Here is a 22201-nt window from a genome sequence, read left to right as displayed (position 1 = left end):
CCCCAGCCTTCTTGATACCCAAGGTAGCATCAAAAAATGAACATGTCTGAAACCGAACTCTTTTTTTAAAAAAATATTTTATTTATTTATTTGACAGAGATCACAAATAGGCAGAGAGACAGGCAGAGAGAGAAGGGGAAGCAGGCTCCCTGCCGAGCACATAGGCCAACGTGGGGCTCGATCCCAGGACTCTGGGATCATGACCCAAGCTGAAAGCAGAGGCTTTAGCCCACTGAGCCACCCAGGTGCCCCTCTTTTTTTTTTTTTTTTTAATATTTTATTTATTAGAGATCACAAGTAAGCAGAGATGCAGGCAGAGAGAGAGAGAGAGGAGGAAGCAGGCTCCCTGCTGAGCAGAGAGCCAGATGTAGGGCTTGATGTAGGGCTGGATCCCAGACCCTGAGATCATGACCTGAGCCAAACACAGAGGCTTTAACCCACTGACCTCGCAGGCGCCCCTGAAACCGAACTCTTGAGTGCTACCCCCTTCCTCTTCAGTGGTCAATGGCCTCGTCATAGGGCCAGTAACTCAAGCCACATGCCTTGGCATCATCCTGGATTCCCGCCTTCCTCACACCTACACCCCATCCGTCAGCAAATCCTGACTTTGAAAATACAGCTTGAACCCAGTCATATTCACTACCTCTGATGCTACCAACACTGTCTTAGCCATCATCCTGTCTTACATAGTCTAGGCAGTTATGTCCTTGCTGGTGGCCTGGTCTCACACCAGTCCCACGGTTTTCCCCACACAACAACCAGAGCATTACTTTTGAAAAGTGTAAATTGAGGAGGGCCCTCGGGAGGCTCAGTCATTAGGCATCTGCCTTCGGCTCAGGTCATGATGCCAGGGGGTTCTGGGATCAAGACTGTGTCGAGCTCCCTGCTTGGTGAGAAGCCTGCCTCTTCCTCTCCCACTGCCCCTGCTTGTGTTCCCCCTCTCACTGTGTCTCTCTCCGTCAAATAATAAAATCTTAAAAAAAAAAAAAAATGAGGGACACCTGGGTGACTCAGTGGGTTGAGCGTCTGCCTTGGGCTCAGGTCAAGATCCCAGGGTCCTAGGATGAAGTCCTGCTCATCAGGGAGTCTGCTTCTCCCTCTGCCTGTCTACCTCTCCACCCCTCCTGCCCCGATAAATAAATAAAGTCTTTTAAAAAAAAAATGTGTAAATGAGGGGCGGCACCTGGGTGGCTCAGTGGGTTAAAGCCTCTGCCTTCAGCTCAGGTCATGATCCCAGGGTCCTGGGATCGAGCCCCGCATCGGGCTCTCTGCTCAGCAGGGAGCCTGCTTCCCTTTCTCTCTTTCTGCCTGCCTCTCTGCCTACTTGTGATCTCTGTCTGTCAAATAAATAAATAAATAAACCTTTAAAAAACAAATGTGTAAATGAGACTATGTGCCCTGTCTGCTTGCAACTCCCAATGAGCTCACATAGAAACCACAGAATCCGACTCCTACCGTGGCTTGTGGGATCCGGCCCCTAGCTGCCACTCCCACCCATTTCCTGCCTCTGTCCCCACCTTCCCCACTGCACTTAAGCCCCGCTGACCTGCCGGCTGCTCCTCAGGGGACAACACACCCAAGCTGGCCAACACCCCTTCACTCACCCTGTCCCCGGCCCGGTGTCCGAGCGACAGGCTCTTTCCCGGTACTGAGATCACTGCTCAAACAACGCCTCCTTGGGAAGGCTTCTCAGAGCATCTGACAGTCCCTCTTCCCACTCCCTTCCCCCTGCTGCTTTTTCTTCCTCTGTGGCACTCCATTATCCCACTCACGTTCTTGTCCGCTTGCCTCCCGCTGCAGTGAGCCTCCGGGAGGCAGGGACCCCTTGCTCAGGCTCTGCTTTATCTCTGCGCCTAATCAGGGCCTTGAACACAGCAGGTTCTCCATCAATCATTTAAAAACGAATAAAGGAATCCTCTGAAAGACTTCTAGACCACTCTGTCTTCCTTCAGTGACGGGCTAGCACTTGGGTGGATTAGAGTCCCGCCTCTGACTAGCAGAGGGACAGCTGGGAACAGAATGAGAACGGGATGATCTCCCGCGCTCAGAAATGTCACTCTTAGAAGAAGGAGGACCATTTAAAAAGCCCTCCTTGCTCTGAAACTGATTTTGAAGTGTGATATGAAAACATATCTGCCGTCCTTTATTCTGATTATATATAGAAGGGAACAGTGATTCTCACTCCTAAGAGTTTTGCTTCTTCTAAAATATCAGCCATGTGAACCTACGGTTTGAGGGAGGCCACTCTTCGGGAAATATTTGGTCATTTGTTTCTGGGCTCCATATAAAAGAATCCATTGTCCATAATGGATACCACACTTATTAAATTTAAAATATTTTATTTCAGGAAAGGTACACTTAGATTTGTTTCAATCTTGTTTTCTATATCCTTAAATTAATCATGACACCTTAGATAAAGCCAGTGATTCTTCTAAACCTGTATCAAAAGGAAGGATTTTGTTGCTGTTTTTGAAAAACCACAAGAAAAATACAACTGCTTTCTTTTGTGTCCAGGTCAGTGATCCCTCCAGTTTGAGTGCAAATTTAAGTCTGGCAGCCAGCAAAGTATTTAGAGATCTTCTTAACACAGCACCCCTAGACCCTCAGCTTTCAAAACGAATTTGGATCTGACTTACAATAAATATGTGCCAACCCTAGGAGCAATTCTGGAGCTGCTAACGAGGAGGTTTTAAGAATAAAAATTGCTAACGTTGACGAAGCGGTTTTTCTGTCAGCCATATAATCGTTGCTTCAAACAAAGTCACTTTCTTACAGAAGTCCTTTGAGGTAGGGTACGTGCTTTTAGAAATGTCACTTAGATTTAAAAAAAAAAAAAGAAAAGAAAAAAATAAAAGCCAGGCCGGAAGAGCGTCCGTGATCTGTGTGCCCAGGGTCACGTACGCAGCTGAAGGGGGAGGCGGAGGCCCCCACCAGGTTGGTTCCCCCTGGAGTCCCACCAGCACACAGGGTGCCAGTGGGGCTGGCTCACAGGACAGATGCTACAGTTCTGGGAGACACCTGTCCGTGTGGGGTGCACTGCTTACACCCGCTGCTGAGAACCTCACTGCACTCTCCCCGTTCATACCCGTACATCTGTACCGACACAGAGAACCTGCAGGTAAACGAATGTACACTTGCTGTGACAGCCATCTCTCTACCCACGGCCGCCTCGGTGCTCTCAGCCCTTTCCCAGTGGCGGGCTGGGGACACCCTCTGCATTACTAGGGGACTCACTCAGGGCAGGAGGTCTCCTCCGGTGTGCCGCACTGTTTGAATGGCTCTGCAGTCCTGGCTTTTTGTTAAAGGAAACAAGCTGACACGGTATAAAGAGCTTTTTTTCCTCTATAAACGATGGAAAGTTAAAATTAGTTTTAAAATTAGAAGTTCTGGTGCTGTTTTTCCACCTTCTAGAAGTGCAGTCCAGAAAAACAGAACCTTCATCCCATTTTCCCGGAAACTTCGGGGCGGTTAGCATTGGTTGTTAGCAGTGGTATGCTGGTGGATGTTTAACAGTGGGCTCTTGGGGGGCAGGAGGGGGCGCAGAAGAAGAGCCAGGATCATAGCCTTTACCAGTTTCTGTGGGATGAATATTCCCACGTGGCCGATCTCTAGCCACCAAACACGTGATCCCTGAAAGTGCTGTCGGAAAGAGATGCTCAGAAGCACACCCTTCCGATACACAGATGCAAGACAGATTAAAAAAAAAAAAAAAAAAAAAAACCCTCAAGGAAGTGATGAGTTTTGAGTGGTTATGACCTTTGTTTTTAATGTAATTAGTTGTAAGTTTCTGTAATTTCATTTTGAATAATGGCTGTGTGTAACAACCAGCTCTCGAAATGAAATTTTAACAAGGCAAGTTGGAGCTAGCCCAGCATACCACTGAATTAGGGTCCCAAAGATAGCAAGATCTAACTTTTCCTTATGATGTTTTAGATGTTAAATGAACTACTGATTGCAGCAACCAGAATCTGAGGGACTTCGGACTCTCAAAAACAAAAAAGCACATACACCCTTTGAGCATGCCAGGGAAGAGCTTGGGGTTTGTTTTCGATCAATTTAAAATATATTTACATCTAGCCATGATCTTTGAACTTCACAATTTCAACGTATACTTCCAAACTTCACCTAAAAGTGATCTTCAAACCCAGGCGGGTCATGGTCCATGCAAGAGAAGACCAACGGAGTGAAGCGTGTGGCTGTCTTCCTCCTTCCCATCTGGGTGTCCTGGACAGCTCTGACTAAAGGTCCAAACCAGGGAAGAGGAAGGGAACTTGAATATCCATCCCATAAACTTCTAATGATTTGCCCCAGGAGGATCCAGGTACCAGAAGTCAATTTAATCTCTTCTACCCAACCAAGGATTAGTGGAGAAGATCCCAGCCAAGGCATGGGGAGATGGCCCCCACGGCCTCCCCCCGCTGTCTGGAACACTTCGGTCTGTGCTGGCACCCAAGGGCCTGGCGGTCTCCGCCGGGCCCCTTCACCCAGCTTTACCTCTGGTAGCACTCTGAGCTTTCCATCCCTAGGGCTTTGTCCTGGGTAGGTACTACGAGAGAAAAAAACAGGTAGTGTGGCAGCAACGATTACTTCTGAACGCTTTCCCAGGCTTTTGTTCCTCTGCCCTTTCTACGGCTCGGCAGGGAGCCAAGTCCAAAGGCAGACTCACTAGTTATGGCAAACCAGAACCAGTAACCATTGGTGGAGGCAGTTTGTTGAGACTAGTGTGGACTTGGGGAACAGAAGTGACTTTCTGTCTCCCCTGAATAGGGAACTCTGTAGGTGTTGCTCCTTGCAAATTCGGGAAACATTTCTGGAACCTGAATGAAGTCTCCTGCTTAGCGCTAGGCTCGGTACCTGCCACCTGGGGAGCAAGGCCACAGCCAAGTGCTGACTGGGGGCCTCCCATCGGTCTTCTGGGCCTTTAAACTGAGTGGCCGCCTGCTGAGAGAGGACTGCAGATACCTGTTCCACTTTTTTTGTAATTTTTTTTTTCTTTTATGGAGAGGATGAGGGCTCTGCCTGGGCATGCTCTCTTAAGAACTGGCTCCATGCAGAGCTGATACGCTTGCTGGGGCCTTGAGATCTCTGGGCAGAAAGGCTGGGAGGCAGGGAGGCTCGGGGATATGAAAATAGCTTTGGGACTCCCCTGCCTGGGGTCTCCAGGAACCGAAACTATTCTTAGGAGGCATCTCTGCCCTGAAGGAGCTTTCCTTTGCCGCTTGGCCCGAAGGACCTCTTTTTGGAAAAGAAATCTGGACAAAAGTCAAAATCCTAAACTGCAAAGAGATGGCCAATTAGGCTTCTGGGCCGCGTTCCAGCCGAGGAGGCAGACTCTGCCTTTCAGGGCCCCGCATGGGCTGGAAAGAGATTCTTGGCCCGTGGTCCCATGGCTTGGTGGGACGCAGGAAGCCAAGTTCACAATCCATGCCCCTCTCCTCCTGGAGAAGGCATGAGTCAGCCTATCCCATTCCCTCCTGCCCTAAGCATCCAGCGCACACAATCGCAGGGCAAAGCAGGAAGAGGGGGAAAGGAAGCTGTAGAAAAATAAACATTTCCTTGCATTTGACTTGGAACAGAATAGCATTCGTGGCAAGCTAAGATCTAGGGCATCTCTCACGGTTCCCCCCTCCCCACCCCCGTTTTCCTCCTCTTGTGTAGACACAGATTCTTTCCTTACCTGATGAGAGTTCAGGATGCATCCTGTGGAAAAACAGGAGCAAGATATAGAAGGTGAAAGCCAGACAACCAAAGATCACGCCGCAGACCAGGAAACTATGGCTGCCCTGAGCTTGGAATATCTGCCAGAGGGGAGAACATACACAGACCGTCATACCATCGCATGAAAGGGGGACAGCGGGCAGCAGCTCTCCCTGACCCCCCGCAGGCTTCTCAGGCTGCAGCCCCGGCACCACCCCGATGGGCAGGATCATGGGCCGGAGGGCCACCTTGGCCTCGCTTCAAGGTTATGTTTCTGGAGGAGGCAGAGATCCTGCTCTGAGGCAGGGGCTGGATCCCATGACCCCTGCCGTCCCTGCTGGCTCTTGTCTGGGATCTTCTGGAAATCTCCATCTCTTCCTTAAAAGTCTGAGCATAGGGTTTCTCTATGCACAAGACCTGCCCAGACTTTGCAGAGGATTTTATGGGTGTCCCTTTATCACGGAAAATGTAAAACAGAGGCTGAAGGAGCATATGGAGCTCCCAGGGACCCATCACCTGACTTGAACAATTAGCACCAACTTCCTCGGTACTCCCCCCTCCCCGCCCCACTTCTTCCCTAGATTTCACTGAAGCAAACCCCAGACATCACGTCATTTCGACACAGACCTTCCCCCTCCGGGCAGGGTACCAGAAGAGAGAAGGAGGGCTGTGATTAGGGCATGTGGGAGACCGAGAGACCTAGGCTTGAGCGTCCTGTTACTTATTAGAAGTCGGGCTGACCGAGGGCAGGTTGCTAATTTACCTGACCTTCAGTAACCCCCTTTGGAAGAAGGACAATGACAATTATATCAATATATATGCCTTATACTCTTTAATAAATATCAGATTTCTGTCCCCCTGGTGAGCAGATGAGACATGGGTCTATCTGAAGAGAAGCGGGAGGGCTGGCCCTTGATCGGGGCGGGACTTGGGCAGGACAGCTGGGCCCCGTGGAGGGTGGCCAAAGGCTAGGAGAGGTGGGGTGGGGACAGTGGAATGAGAAGGGGAGGGAAACGAACTCCCGACTCCATCAGTCCCATCCCAGGCTCTGGGAGCTAACAAACGTTCCCACGGGGCCCCACTGGCCGCGTTCCCAGACAGGCCTTGTGTTTGCGTTGGACTCTACCCCCCATGCCTTCCCATCTCCAAGTCCCACATTCGGAAGCTCGGCTTTCCAAGCTGGCTCAGAGGCAGAAACGGGTCACAGAGCGGGCCCTGCCTGCTGGGCGGGACCTTCAGGGAAGGGACAGCTGCTGGCTGCAGCCTCCCGCCCGCTTGGAGGGGGGCCCCCCCAAATGCTGGCCCCTTCCCTTCGAGCTTCCCCACATACCGAGCCAACCAGCATCTGGAGAACCATCTCGCCAATTCCGGCGCCCGTCACCAGCACTGTGGTCGCACAGCCTAACCCGAAGAGAAGGGTTTGGGTCAGTCAAGGCAAATCAAGGAGACAGAAGTCAGCTGGTATAACCCCAGTTATTTCTGGGAAGACTCTGGAAAATGGTGCGACGGCCTGAGAAGACTACTTCGAATTTCTCAGATTTCTCACACTCTGGCCCTTAACTTGGCTGTGGGAGTAATTGGGTCCTGCTGTCACGACGTTTTCATGGTTCTAGAACCTTGAAGTCCTCAGGTTTATCTTGGGGGTGAATTCCAAGTTGCTCAGCCTGGCATTAGGAAGGGTCCTTCCCAATCTGACTGCCACCTGCCTTTCCAGAAAGCTTTCTTGACCTGCCCTGGGCAGACGGATGGTCTCCCTGATGACCACACCTCTGCTCCCTCCGGCAACATGGCACAGACCTTCCAAGTCCAAGCTTCCCAGTCTGGCTCAGGCCCCAGGCTACTAGCCTTGTGACCTTAGGCTCGTTCTCTCCCTTCTCTAGGACTCAGTTTCCTTCTGTAAAATGGGCACAAACACCTCCACAGGGTTGCCCTCTGGGAGGTCCTATGCAGTACAGGGACGTCCTTAGCCTCGTGCAGGTGCACAGCGAACCCTCGAGACCCCGCCAGCTCTCAGTCTCATCCCTTCAGGATCGAGTTCCCAGGCTTTCATGGGGGTTTGCAGGGCCCTTTATAATCCCTGCAGAGAGCTCAGCCACCTCTCACCCCTGCTCACGATCTCTCCTCCTCTCCCTCCCACCGGGAGAACCACCGGGCTTCCTTGCGCTGCCCACTCCTGCTGGAAGGCAGCTTCGGGCACGCTGCACCGGCCTCCCTTCCTCCTCTGCATCTGCCAAGCTGCTGTTCATCTTCTAGCTCCCTCCGTTAGACCTCCTCCAGCACTCTTCCCCCGGCCCCAAACCCGCATTAAGCTGCTCTTCCTCCACTTCCCCCGGCAACACCCCCCACCCCGCCCTTCTTCCAGGTCCCCCACTGTCTGTCTACAAACCCAGGAGACAGGACTGTGCCTCGAATTTTAGTTCAGAGGCCAACATACAGTAGACGCTTAGTGTTTTTTGAATAAAACAGAGATCATCTTTGTTGACTATGGGCGTCAAGGTCTTCTTGCAGACTGGCTTGTATTGGTCTCTCTCTCTGCCTTTGCTGTCACCCTGTCCACGGCCCCCCACCTTTCCCTGGAATGCCTTTCCTTTCTCCTTCTGCCTTTCCGGATCCTGGGCCAGCTCCCATCCCATCAACTCCGTGAAGCTGTGTGTGGATTCTACACCGGTCGCTCCCTTCTCTGAATTCCAGTAGCATCCACGTCTGTTCTACTCATTCACTCGAAAACCCTCCAGTACTTTCTGTGCGGCAGGTGCCAAGCTGAACACCGAGAGGACTCAGGGGACTTAGAGTTAACATGTAGATTGAGCAACGGTTAAGCTGCTAAGTCAAGTGTTCTACATCTCCTCAAATGCACAAACAATCCTCCAGGTAAGTACGTGCGCCCTATTTTGTAGATGAGAAAACTGAGGCTCAGAAAGGGGAAGAAAAGGGAATCGTACAAGATCACCAAGCCTGAAAGCGTGCAGGCAGGACTGACGTTCCAGGGCCCGCAGGGAGCATGTCGTCGAGGAGAGGACACAGATACAGAAGCTGAGGCAGATACAAAGGGGAAGGGTACAGTTTTCCAAGGGGAGTTCAGAGAAGCTTCCAGAAGGGGTGGGCAGGGACAGGGCAGAGTGGGCACTCCGGGCAGAGAACAGCAGGTCATTCACCACGGCTAGCATGCAGGCCCTGGGAAGCAGCGGGACGGGAGGAGGCGTGAGAAAGGAAAAGAGCCCCCCAGGAAGCCAGGAAGGCCGCGGCCGGCTCTGTTTCACAGGGAACCCTCCGCAGCAGTGCAGGGGGGACAGCCTCCCAAGTGGTCCCAGACCGGTGACGCTTCAGAGCCCCTAGCGGCTCTGGATCCGTTCCATCGAACGTTGTGGAAACAAAGCCCAGGCCTTAGGGTTTGTTACAAGTGCTCCAGGTGATTGTAGCAGCATTGAGAGCCACTGAGGGAGGCGAAGGGGACAGGCCAAGACCTGCTAAGGCAGGGAGGCAGGTCATCAGAAGCTGGGAAAAGCTGGGCACCGTGAAGGATTCTAAGCAGGCACCTGCTGGGAAAGGCCTGAACTACGGCAGGGATGGTGAGAGAGGAGAAAATGGATTTGAGAGATCATTTGCAGGCAGAATCAACCAATACCAACTGGTGTTATTATTACTGTTATTCCATTTGGCTTAGTTCATTCATTAATTTCTTTTTAAGTAGGCTCTGCGCCCAAGCAAGGTGGGGCTTGAACTCACGACTCCGGGGTCAGGAGTCACATGTTGTATGGACAGAACCAGCCAGGAGCTCCTAGACTCTTACGCTAGCTGACCACTTAGAACTCTGGGATCTTCCGTGTGACATGGGATACCCACGTTATTTTTCTGCGTCATTTACTCACTTGGGGTTTGGAGATCATCCTTAAACTTCCAGGACCCAGGCCTCCCATCTCTTGTTACTGTGGGTAGCTGAATTGGTCTTGGCTCTATGACTCTGCCCCCCAACCCCCAACCGCACCACACCTCCCCTAAAGAAATCACTCCTCTTTGACGTTGGGTTTTCTGACACCCTAGGGCACTCTAGTGGCTTCTACGGGTAACATTAAGTGTTCGAAACATAATTATTTTTAATTAACTCATTTTAAGAAAAGATATTTTGCTATGTGCAGCTGGAAGGCTCCAGAAAGAGGAGGAAGATTAGTGGAGAGAATTTGAGGGTTTTGACATCAAAGAACCCCATCGTCATAACCCTAAGTCAAGTGCAGAGCCGCTGTTCCACTCCTCTAGGCTTCCAAAAACACCCAGAAGCACAGTGGAGCCAGGAGCTGCTGTCACTGAGCAGTGATCAACCCCTTTCTAATGCCATCACTGCCCTGGTCTTGGGACTCAGAATTTCCAGCACAGCCATGATCGCCAGCTGCGGGTCAGTAGGCATTACCACGGGAAACAGAAAATAGGAACGAGAAGCTTACTGCTTCTCAGGGCCCCGAAGTCAGGGGCCCCAGGTGGAGGGCTGCAAGCCACGTGGGCCCACCTGTGAAGCGGCTCCCAGCCCAGTCCGGAGGTTAGTGGGGGCCCTGCATTTCGGGGAGGGGGCAGAACAGCGAAGGAGCCGGAATATACCACGAAAAGGCAGGCCGGGCGGGAGGACGTGGCACCCATCCTGGGAGGACGCTGGGGGCTCTGCACCTCTGGCCACCCACCTTTGTACTGCAGAATGTCCTCCGTGTAGGCCAGCATGCTGGGGAACGTGCTGCTGAGGAACAGGCCCAGGCTGGCTGTCCCCACGAACAGGAAGGCGACGTTGTAGGAGAACACGAGAAGCACCAGGAAGGTCATCACCACGCCGACCTTGGACAGTAAGGATGGAGGCTGTTAGCCATCGGGAAGAGCGGGGGGGCCTCGGGCTCCTGACTTGGAAAGGGCCACCCTGACCCCAGGGCGGCGCTGTGTGACCAAGACGCCTCCCTGTGGACTCTGTGGGAACTGCACCTTCCCCAGGCGGGGCTCCGCGGAGGAAGCCCCGGGAACTGAACGGAGGGCGGCGGCTGGGGGAGGGGGCGGCGAAGGGGCCGTCCAGACCGCTAGGCCTGTCATCACACTCAAGAAGCACTTGGCGCGGCAGTACCGTCTGTCCCCAAGGTCTCATCTGTGAGCACGGGGCTTCCAGCCAAGCCATCAGCTCTCTGCCCTCCACTCCTCACGAAGACAAGCTGCTTCTCTTGCCCCCAAAGCCACGAGCTCGCAGAGGAAGCCCAGGGGTAACAGGAGAAGCTGGCAGGGCTGGGGGTAGTAGTAGGGGTGGGTGGTGGGGTCCCCACCCTCTGGGGACCCAGGAGGACCTCCCAGGAAGAGGGTCGGTGGCCGAGGCAGTTTGGGCCCCCTGACCCAGGGCTTCAGCTCAGACTCCTGTGACCAGATTCCTGCTTGCGGTTAGAGACCCCTGGGATGTGGACTCAGGGGCCAGAGATCTTTCTAGTTCAGAAAGGGTCTCTGTCACATGGGCATTGTTTTGTTAAGTCACGCTTTTTCTAAATTCCTTAAAAATGCTTTTAGGTCAACACTGAATTCATTCTTTCTTTCTTAAGTTTTTATTTATTTATTTGTCAGAGAGAGAGAGAGAAAGAGAGCACACACAAGTAGGCAGAGTGGCAGGCAGAGGCAGTGAGAGAAGCAGGCTCCCTGCCGAGCAAGGAGTCCAACTGGGGACTGGATCCCAGGACCCTGGCATCATGACCTGAGCTGAAGGCAGTGGCTTAACCATCTGAGCCACCCAGGCGCCCCAATACTGAATACTTTCTATGCAAAATTCCCCTGGGGGGGGTGGAAATTCCGCTGGGAAGAAACAGGCAGCTTGGGTCTGGAGGCAGAAGATCCAGGTGTAAGTACCAAGTCTGGGGCTTTGAGGTCCTTGATCTCTCTGATTCTAGGCCCTTAGTGTGCAGAATGGGTTACCAAAGCTCCCCTGGAGAGTGCTGGAGAAATGACCGCCGCACAGGGGCTCTTAAACTGTGAGTCTTCAGACAACGCTCACTCCTCGTATTTGTGTTTTGAGCGTAGAAGGTATGTAAGAAACCACCTCCAGCCCCACCCCGACCCTGGCTGATTGACAGATAAAATGATCCTGGGCAGAGGGAAGGGATGGTCACCCTCCTCGGGCCGACCCCAGGGACGTGCTCCAGCTGGAAGCCAGCAACGGCCACCCATGAGCGCCCTGCCCTTCACCCTTCTTTACCAGCCCCCCAGTCTCTATGCAAGATCTCAGTCTCAGACTGTGGCTCAGAGGCCTTGTCAGCCTGTCCCCGAGGGGGTTCACAGCAAATGGCGGCTGATGGAGAGACACTCTCTTCACAGCGGAGAAGCGACGCGAAAGACTTCTCTCATGCAGTAAAAATGCAAAAGCAGTCGACATAGTTAAGCTTCCAAATATAATGTATTTCTTTGGCACAGAAAATGGCCCCACAGCCTCACTGCTCTTTCTTCCTCCTCTGCTCAATCTTTAAACGTTGGCGCGGCCCCAGACTCCCCTGGCTCTTCTTTGTCTGCATTTCCTGCTGGTCCAGCGCCCTGGTTTCAAATATCTCTACGGCCAGTCTCGTCCAACTCATCCCTCCAACCACGACCTGGGGCCAGAGCTCCAGCCTGGCACGAAATACCGCCCCTTTGATGGGTGACTGGCTGGCTGACAGGATTGTCCAAACAGAACTTGGCCTTTCCTCCCCCAAACCGACTCTTCCCCCTGCCCCCCAACATCAGTGATGTGGGCCCAGCGGACAGGCCCTGGATCTAAGGTAGTCCTCAATTCCTTATTCCCACCTCTCCTACATTCAGGCCAGGGCAAATCCTACCACCTCCACCCAGATAAAAGGTAGACTCTTGGACCTCTCCAAAACCATCCTGACCACCTTCATCCGGTCGCAGCCTCTCCTGTGTGGACTCCGAGACGGACTCCTCACCATCTCTCTCCTTGGTTGACTCTCACCCAGGACAGGGGAGTATGTTTTTGAAATTCAAAGCAGATCATGTCCACTCCCTGCTTCACACCTACTGAAGGCCTGCCTTGCTCCCACTTTGAATAAAAACCCAAACCTGGCTTACAAGGCCTTTTGCAGGATCTAGCCCATGTCGGCTGCCCCCAACCTGGTTCCCTGCTCCCTGTCGCCGACCCTGCCCACCATGCTCCCTCCCAGTTACCCAGTTAACTCCACCCTTGGGCCTATCAACCAGCAGTGGCCTCTGCCCGGACCATTCCCCGTTCCGTGCCACCGTGGCACTGGCCCCTTCTGGAAAGTCAGTTCCCAACTTACATGCCTGGGGCAGAACCAGGGCTTTGAAGATGCTGTTCCTGCTCCCCCCACCGCCCCCGCTGCCTGGCCACCCCATTTTCAAATCAGATTTGAAATTGTAGGAAATTTACAGGAAAGCCATGAAGAGTCACCCTGAAAATCCCTAGACTTGGGGGAGTTTGAAAAACACCTCTCTTCTTTTAGCCTGGGTGACAAAAGCTTGAATACGCCCATGGCCAGCTAGCAGCTCCACCAGGCAGCCCTCCTCCCACACAGCCTGCTTCCCACCTGCCGGCCACCCTCATCCCGACCCTCCCCTGCCAATCTTCTTCCCTAGCTGAACTTCCCCTATGGCTGTTCATTCACCGGGAAGTGGTCGTGGAGACCCAGGAGAACAGGCAGCAGGGTAACCATGAATTTAAACATGAAAGGACCGTTCGGAAGAAGTCTATAGGACAGTCACTGGGCAGGTGCGGAGCCAGGAAACTCACTCAGGGCTGTGGAAGGGTAACCCTGATTGGGTGCCCACCAAAGGCAGCTGAAAGGCCCTGAAAACGATTGAGGTACCATGGCTCCTCTCTCTGCACCCCAGTCTGAATCTCTGAGGGAGGGGCCCAGGAATCTGTCTTTTGCAAAAGCACCGGTAATGTATTTGGGAGTCATTTGCTCTAGGATGGTGTTTTCCCACGCTTGCTTGATGACACGAACCCCTGGGGTGTTGGTTAAATGTATAGATCGCTAGGTTCCCTCCCCTGGACACTGCGGTTCATGAAGCCTGGGCTGGGCCCAGGAATATGAGTTTCCTTTTAAAAAGCCAGTAGTCCGGGGCGCCTGGGTGGCTCAGTGGGTTAAAGCCTCTGCCTTCGGCTCAGGTCATGATCCCAGGTCCTGGGATCGAGCCCCGCATCAGGCTCTCTGCTCAGCCAGAGGCCTGCTTCCTCCTCTCTCTCTGCCTGCCTCTCTGCCTATTTGTGATCTCTGTCTGTCAAATAAATAAATAAAATCTTAAAAAAAAAAAAAAGCCAGTAGTCCAGGTGCGTTTCTTATCATCAATGGCTAAGTCATATGGGGGCTTCAGATGTTCTTCTCCCCCCAGACTCAGAGTCCCACCCCACTGTCCTCTGTCTAAGCAGCTGACCTTGGGGCTCGCAGAGGCTAGCCACCTGGAGCACATGTACCCCGACTCTTCCACCCCATGACCTGCTCCTTCCCTGGAGCACCCCCTCGGCCTCCTCCTCACTGAGCTTCACGCTCTCTTCTCCATTCCCACCCCGGGGCCTTCCTCTCTAACAATGGCATCTGCCCAGACCCCTCCTCCCAGGCTTCCTCCCTTTCTCCTCTGCCTACACACAGGCTCCTGTCAAGCAGAACTCTCTCCAGCTCAGAAATATTTGCCACAGTCACACCTCCACTTCCTGTCTCCCTCTCCCTCTCAAGTTTGGCTTCTGCCCACACTACCTCCCATCTACAGTGAACGGGAATTTCTTTCTTAGAGGTCATCGACCAGCACAAAGCTAACGATAAGGCCTTTCTTGCAGCTCATGGTCTCTGGTCTCTGTAGCCCCAGCATTATTTCCCGAACCTCTTTCCGCTGGAAACTCAACGCAGGGAAGTACTTTTTGACAGTGGATTTGGCTACCTGGAAAGGGATGAGTTCCCAGTCACGGCAGGTATGTAAGCAGACTGTGGACCCCTAGAGGGGATGTTATAGACGTGCCTGGAGCCCCGGAAGGGAGGCTGGGCTAGATGACCTTACAGGAATCTGTAATTTAGACCCTTCATCACAGATGCTGACACGGACACACATCAGGTCTGAAGGTTTGGGCCAGGACACCCAGCTGTTGAGACGGGCCAGTTCCCTGAATGCCATCCTCCCTTCTAGTCTGGCTATGAAGAGTCATCTGGGAGAATTTCAAAATGCAGATTCTGAGGCTCCAGCCCAGAGATGGTGATTCGGGTGGCCATGGGGTTCTCACCAGCTGGGCGCCAAGAGGACACAGGAGGACCAAGGCCTGCACCTGCTTCCCTTGTACCCTTGGCAGCTTGTGCCCTGGGATCTGCTCCATTCACAGCAGTAACCACCTCTTATAGCCCCTTTCTTTTATGGGTACAAAAATCAGAGAATCAGAGAGGGAAAGAGGTTTTACCAAGGTCACACAGAGAGGCTCCACCTTCTGGATTTCCATCCCTTCCTCACCAGCGCCTCTCACTTCTGCTTTCCTCCATCTACTACATTCCTGCTCTGCTGGCAGAGTCCAGTCCTGAGCAAATGTCCTGGGGCAGCAGGAGGGCCAGGAGTAAATAGCCCTCCTGTGCTTCCAGGAAGTGATAGGAAGCCACTTACCACATTGATGAAAACCATGGTGACCGGCTTCAGTTTGGAAGAGATGGGAATGGAGATGAGCCGACCCAGGGTGATGAAGCCCCAGAAGAGGCTGGGGAGGTAACCAGCCACCTTGTGCCCCACAGAGAGCGGCTTCTCCACTGCATAGCTGTACACAAAGGCTGAATACTCGCCCTGGGGAGAGACAGACCCTGCTGAGCACACCTGCGGGGCAGCTGGACCCTCAGAAAAGGAAACCCAGGGTGGGGGCAGGTGTGCTGAGGGCTGAGGCAGGACTGGTCCTGCTCCTAGAGCCTCAGTGAAAGGGGGGCTTGGAGCCAGGATCGCCAGACACATGCAGGCCTGAGCTGAGGACAGGACCCGTGCCATGCCACAGCTTACAGACTGCACCTGTCCTGAGGGGCAGGCCAAGGGAGGCAGTGATGGGGTGGGGGAGGGGGCCTCTCTGGGTCTCCACAGGGGGCGCCGGGAGGTCTGGGCACGCGGGCACTGCATCCGGTCCCTCCACCGGAGCAGACTTCCACCACATGTCTTATCTATGAGGATGCCACAGGAAGGAAGGGTACCACGGCTGAACAAAAGGGGTGTCAGAGTGTCTCATTTGACAGATGAGGGGGCAGAGAGAAGTGAGCTGCCCGAGGTCACACCGAGAGTTGGAAGTCGACCAGGGCTAGCACGTGTATTTCCCCCTGGCCCATCTGTCTCCTGAAACCTCCTCTTTGGAGAGACCCTGATGTGGTAGTCAGTTAATCCGGTCAGCCATTCAAAAGGACCCCGACCGAATCCTACGAGACTTCCGAGGGCAGACACTAACTAGAGTAGCAGAGGCCCCTGTGGCTCACGGAGCTGGGCCCAGTCCTGCCTGTCGCTTGTTTACCACACGGCTTGAGAAGCTGGGGTTTGGAATGTGTTCCAGGAAGCAGAGTGCCCTCGGGTTTACACGGCATGACCTCTACCTGGAGAAATAGGGCTCTGCTCATTTACTTATTTTTTTTTAAGATTTTTTTGTTTATTTGAGAGAGTGTATGTGCACAAGCGGTGGGGGGAAAGGGAGAGGGCCAGCAGGAGAAGGAGACTCCCTGCTGAGCAGAGAGCCCGATGTAGGGCTCAATCCCAGGACCCTGGGATCATAACCTGAGCCGAAGGCAGACGTTTCACCGACTGAGACACCCAAGTGCCCCTGGGCTCTGCCCCTTTAAAAAAATGTGGGTAGCCCACCCTTGGGAACAAACCAGAGAAGCCCCTAGCCACAGAGTTAGGGAAAATAAAGACAATGGGCTAGGACAGAAGAGATAGTACCAAGGGGCTGCGAACAATTCTGCAGACAGTCTCCCCCACTTAGCATAAATGTTTGAATCCACTGCACTAGAGGTGAGGCCTTTGGGAAACCACGGTGCTTGGCTCTTTCTCTTGCTACCCCCAGCTGGAGTCTCCCGGGAGGAGGGCAGGCTCACCGTCATCCCGTCGGTCATGAACAGGACCAGGGCCGCTGTGATGTGGATGGCGAAGAAGGAGTAAGGGGCTCCTTTGAAATTCTTCCTCTGGCAGCAGCTGAACAGGTCCTCGTGGCCTGGAGGAGACACAAGGACAAGGGTGAGTTTCAGCTCCTGCTCCTTCCCCCACTGTAGGCCCGGGAGAAGCAGCTGGCAGGTAGAGAGCCTGGCAGAATGGGGACCACGTCCCGCCTCCCACCTTCTACTAACTTCCACCACCTGTTAGGGACGGCCCTCTCAGTCCTGGTGGAGGCAAGCCTCTGAGCGATCCAGTAACTCAGCCCAGGTCACGCAGGTCGGTCTAGGCAGAGGGGAGGCTGGGGCTGTTGGATGGCAACCCGAACCCGCACGCTTCGGCAGGATCGCTCCAGCCCCTTCTCGCCAGGCCAGCAGTGCTGTGGCTTGTTTCCAGCCACCATTACCCAGGATGGAATCTACGTTCATCCTCTGGGGTAAGGGGACACCAGGGCAGCCTCGGTGTGGGGCTGTGGGTGGCAGAGGTCATTAGAGCTCCCACCTGGGTGTGGCTGAAACTTGGAGGACAGGGAGGAGGCATCTTCCTTCTCTGGAGGCTGCGTCTCCAGCGCCAGCTCGTCGGCAGACAGGAGCAGGGGTCTCCTCTGGGGGCAGCAGGCCAGCAGCCGCTCTTTGGACAGCAGAAACAGCACAGCCAGGGGCACCGGGAGCTGGGGTTGGGCAGAGGGTCAAGAGAGCCCCATTCCCGTCAGGCGGGCCCCTTCCCGAGCCTGGCCCGCAGCAGACACCACCACACGGTCGAACAGCGAGCGTCTGCACAGTCCTGATGGAAGACAGCTCTTTCCCCAGGGTATCCACCTGGGAAATACACCGTCCCTGGCCAAGGGCGCCAGGTGTGTTGACCCAGCGCAGACTGGTTTAATTGCGGCCCAGCCTTAACCACATCCGTTTTCTGGCAGACAGCTCCTTGTCCCATGCCAGGCTCGGACTCATACCAGGGCTCTGGTCCTGGAGAGGGGCCAGAGATAAACTCGTTTCTAAGATCCTTACCCTGAATGGTGCCCCCACACTGCTTCATGCCGGGACATCATGTGACCCTTTACAAAGACAGCTTGCGTTTGTTTACTATGCCCATTTTCCAGATGTGGCGACTGAGGCTCAAAGTTATGACTCAGTCATGACCTGTTACAACGGGAAGAGATCAGAACGGGAAGCTACAGACCCTAAAAGCCTTAATGCCTGGTCACACGGTCGATGAGGGGCAGAGTGGGAGGGGGGCCTGGGCGCCTTGACTGTGTCCAGGGCCAAGGCCCCCTCAGGGCTTGTCTGGTTGAGGTTATTCCGAGGAGGTACAGAGCCTGTCCACAGGGACCTCGTGTCCAAACTAGAAAGCGGAGACAGGCGCTGCTTTTGATGCGGGCTCCGAGCAGCATGTACACACAAGCCCGGTGTTCCGCGTGCGGCTAGTCCCACTAAGCCGCTGGGGTTTCGGGAAGCCCCAGAGCAATGAGAGGTGTCTCCTGCCTCTGTGGTTGCCTGGAGAAGCCTCCGCCGCCTCCCTCGGGTGCCCTGCCTGCATCCAAGCTCCCCCGCCTCCAGGAAGCTCTTGTCAAGTCCGACCTCTGCTTCCTGCCACAGCTTCTTCCCGGTTCCCTTCGCTCAGGAAAGAGAGGAAGTCCGGGGGGCTGCGGAAGCTCCCCAGAGGCCCTCTCCACCCCCCCACCCTGATGGGCGCAGCCACTGTGGACGCGGGAGGCAGCAGGGCCCACGTGGCACCGAGGGGCCCTCCCAGTCCCTGGAGCCAGGCTGGCGCATGGGGGCATTTTCCCAGGGGTGCCCCCCCCAAGAACACCAGCCTAGTGCTGGTCCCTCCGTGCAGTGCTGTCCCTGCAGGAGCTCCCTCCATACTCGGAGCTGCGTCCAGGCCAGACACGCCATGGCAACACCACACATCAGGCCCAAGGGGGAGGAGATGACCCCCCCTCAGGAGTCTGGGTCTGATGGGGGAGACAAGCCCTCCCTCGAGTCTGATGGGGGAAACAGGAAACCCTCACACAGAGGCCTGCAGCAGCAGAAGGCCGGAGTGAAGGCCAAGGGGAAACAGCTGTAAAGAGCCTGGTCACTGCAAGTGGGGCTTTCCAGGGAGGCATGTGGTGGGAAGGACGACACAGGGGACTGGCCCCGCGGAACACTGCCTTTATGAGAAGCCCATTCAGAGGAGGCAAGCTCCGCCTTCAAAGTCAGAGAGTGCTGGGTGGGCTGTGCAGGTGGGCTCTGCGGGTGCGTGTGTGAGTGAGTGTGAACATTCATGCTCACAAGCGTGAACGGCCCCGTTCTCTTCTGGGCTGCACTGTTTATCTTCAGAAACAAACCAGTATGGAAGTCCGGACATCCTGCAGCCAAGCGCCTCCAGTCTGCACTTCGTGGGGCAACAGAAAACAGACCGGCCACTTAAGCCGGACCTTCCAGTTTCCTAATCCCAGAGTCTTAGCTTCGACATTGTTTGGACAGTGCTCCAAACAGGTCCCCTCTTGGCAGCCACAGGCCCAATGCTGTATTGTTTCCAAAGCAACAATTGGCACGGGCAGAACATGGAAAGAGCAAGAGATGGGGCCTGGGTTTTGGAGAGCGCTGAGGGAAGATTCTGATACAAGGAAAATTGCAAAGCAGAAGAAAGGAAAAATGAGCGCTGACTCTGGGGCAGGAGGAAGGGGGTCTGTGCGGGGACCCAGGGTTCTGGCCCGGCCAGAGCGTTGCTAGCCACTGATCGGGGCCTTGCTAGCCACCGATGGTCCCAGGGATGGCGTGCCACCCCCTCTCTGCTGCTCCGCAGGACTGGGTGATCTCAGAGACCCCATTCAGTGTGACATGTTCCCCGTCACTTTGAGGCCCAACAGCAGCTGGGTGCCTGAACCCAGCCTGCCTATCCCTGGAGGGGGGACAAGTCTGCCTGGAGCCAACGGAGGCCCTCAGTCATGACAAGCCATCTGGTCCTCCACCCACAGCCAGACAAATGGCCCTCTGGAGTACTCCATCGGCACCGCCAGCCCAGGCCGGGCCCCAGCCAGGAGACCTGGTCTGTTGCTGGTGCTCCTGGCTCCTGACGGTGCTTCCCCAGCTGGAGAGAGGGCAGAGGTGCCTCTGGCCACAGCCTGGGCTCCTCTGCGGGGACCTGTTGCAGAGCACCAGGGGTTTCTAGCCAGACTCAGTCAGGCTGATGGGGAGGACAGCAGCTGGGCAGCAGAGTGGCCTCAGTAACTGACCCAGTCACCGTGAGTGACCTCTCTGCTCTGCTCTGTGGCAGCCTTGGTGTAGGCAGGACCCCTCAGAGGTCATCTCGTCCATCCCCCAGCCTCCGCAGGAGCCCACCTCACACCAGGGCGCAGGAGAATCCCACCGACGATGAAGGGCCCTGGGGAAGAGCCTGACATCATACAGGGCTCTGTCCCTGGATGTGCTTTGTCTGGCCTCGGAGGAAAAGAGCTGGTTTCCCATGGAGCCTCAGATGGCTTGAAAGTTGACCCTGATTCCATTGTGCTAAACCTGCTCACGGCTTTATCTCCCTTGAGATCACAGTCATGGATTGTCCCCAGCAAGGACCTTCGAAATGACCTCCTGTGACCCCCCCCTTTGCCTTCAGATACCTCCGTGGAGGGGGTCAGTTTTCCCATCCCCTTGCTTTCCCACAGGCCAGCACGTTGCTCATAATCAGAAGAGTCTACCCTGGGAGCTGGTATGGACTGGTAGGTGTGACTGTCCACTTGTCCTCATCCAGCCCTCCCCTCATGGCACTCACATTGATCAGGGCCATGATCCAGAAGGCGTAGGACACACGGGTCCCGGCTCTGTCCTGCGGAGGCAGCTTGGAGAGTGACTGGTTGGACAAACGCCACACCTCGGCATGGTGCTGGCCCAGGACCCTGGACGCGTGGAACAGGTGACTGCCGGAGGTGCTGTTGGCTGTGCCGTTGGCAGGCAAGCAGTTGGCCTCAGACAGGAAGGGGTCGGCAATCAGGGGGCTCAGCAGAGCACCGAAGCCCACAAAGAAATGGAGAACCTGAGGAGGGAAGAGAAGTGGTGGGGGGAAGGGGGGTGGCTCACGCTTCCTAGCCCATCCCCCACTTTGTGCCCCATCTGGGGAGCCCCTGCCTGGTCCCAGAGTGAGGGAGCAATAGGGAAGCAGGAGAGGTGAGGAGAGATGTTCCTCTCCACGACCTTCTTGGTCTGGGAGAACTTGGGTGACAGTGGCCCTTCTCCTCCCTTCCACTTCCTTCTTTCCCAAATCTTAACCACACCTGCGGGCTGGCCCCATGATAACATCGACCAGCTAACACCCCCATAAGGACGGGGGCTTGATAAAGGGCAGGGCTGGACAGGAAGGGAAATACAGAGAGGGGGAAGGAGTCGAGGAAACAACAAGCCCTCCCGTCTCGCCATCACAGCACTCTCGGGTTCATGAAGAACCTCTTTGGGGGGGGGCGCCTAGACTCCCGTGACCACCTGGCACACAGGGAGCATGGCCGCCTTTGAGAGAGGAGGAGACCCAAGTCCAGAGATCATGACTGGTCTCCTACCGCATCACCACCTGGCCTAAAGTAAAAGACACCTAGCCCCGGGGAGGGGCCCAGGAGAGGTGGCCAGGGCCCAGGGAGCACCCCGTGGCCTCCCACCACGCAGCCCCATGCCCACGAGTGGACTCACCTGGAGGAAGACGGCCGAGTCCTTCTGGTAGATCCTTACCAGCTGCATGTTGGCCACGGTGTCGATGCAGCCCATGGCCAGGCCCGCCAGCGCCATGACTGAGGCCAGCACCTGCACGTCTCGGCATAAGGGGATGATGGCAAACACCAGTGAGATGGCCAGCGTGGACGTGAAGAGGGCCCATAACGACTGGGCCAGGCTGCAGGGGCAGAGGCGTGAGTCAGGGGAGGGGCTCTGGGTTCTTCAAATACAGAGCCCCCTCCTTGTCCTCCCCCCGCCGGGCAGCCTCGGGAATGCCTCTAGTAGAAGAGGGGAGAGGGCTGCAGAAGAAGCTCTGTCATTAGCTTGGAGCTTGCAGATGCGATGTCCCTTGTGTCCCCAGTCTTCTCGGGTTGCAGTCCCTGCCGCACAGAGGCGGCCCACGATACGCACTGAAGGAAGTGTAACTGCTCCTATTTCACGTACAAGCAGTTTTAAATTGCTTAGGTAGAGGGGTGCCTGGCTGGCTCAGTCAGTAGAGTCATGTGACCCTTGATCTTGGGGTTTTGAGTTCGAGCCCCACGATGGGCTGAAAGAGAACTTAAAAATAAAACCTTTAAAATAATAAATGAATAGTTTACTCATAAACTATTATACACAGAGCTCTTTCTGTCCCTCTCACAGATGTGTGAGGGGCATCTGCTTTGAGCATCCCAAGGTAATGTGCCATATTGGGGAAACTGTGGGGGTGGGGCCTG

The 22201-nt window shown here is 54.8% G+C and overlaps 1 protein-coding gene across 2 annotated transcripts in view; it reads right to left on the bottom strand.

Moving 5' to 3' along the window:
- Positions 1 to 2322: 2322 nt before the first annotated feature.
- Positions 2323 to 22201, bottom strand: part of MFSD4A (major facilitator superfamily domain containing 4A) — a 30398-nt gene continuing 10519 nt past the window's right edge. Inside the window, exons 2-10 of one of the 2 annotated variants that reach the window (XM_045081102.1) lie at positions 21465 to 21663; positions 20560 to 20820; positions 17305 to 17473; positions 16749 to 16864; positions 15295 to 15468; positions 10368 to 10515; positions 7028 to 7098; positions 5678 to 5700; positions 2323 to 4546 (exon numbers count right to left, since the gene is read on the bottom strand). In XM_045081102.1, the coding sequence (XP_044937037.1) occupies positions 5689 to 5700; positions 7028 to 7098; positions 10368 to 10515; positions 15295 to 15468; positions 16749 to 16864; positions 17305 to 17473; positions 20560 to 20820; positions 21465 to 21663 (1150 nt within the window). In that variant the 3' untranslated portion in view covers positions 2323 to 4546; positions 5678 to 5688. Of the gene's footprint in view, positions 4547 to 5677; positions 5799 to 7027; positions 7099 to 10367; positions 10516 to 15294; positions 15469 to 16748; positions 16865 to 17304; positions 17474 to 20559; positions 20821 to 21464; positions 21664 to 22201 lie in introns of both variants that reach the window. The other variant, XM_045081101.1, reaches the window with a different exon arrangement.

This window comes from Mustela putorius, unplaced genomic scaffold, assembly GCF_011764305.1.
Source record: "Mustela putorius furo isolate JIRA1106 unplaced genomic scaffold, ASM1176430v1.1 tig00000508_pilon_pilon_pilon, whole genome shotgun sequence".
In the NCBI taxonomy this organism is placed as follows: Eukaryota; Metazoa; Chordata; class Mammalia; order Carnivora; family Mustelidae; genus Mustela; species Mustela putorius.
Note: the sequence above shows the minus strand (reverse complement) of the source record. Positions and strands in the feature narration are given on the sequence as shown.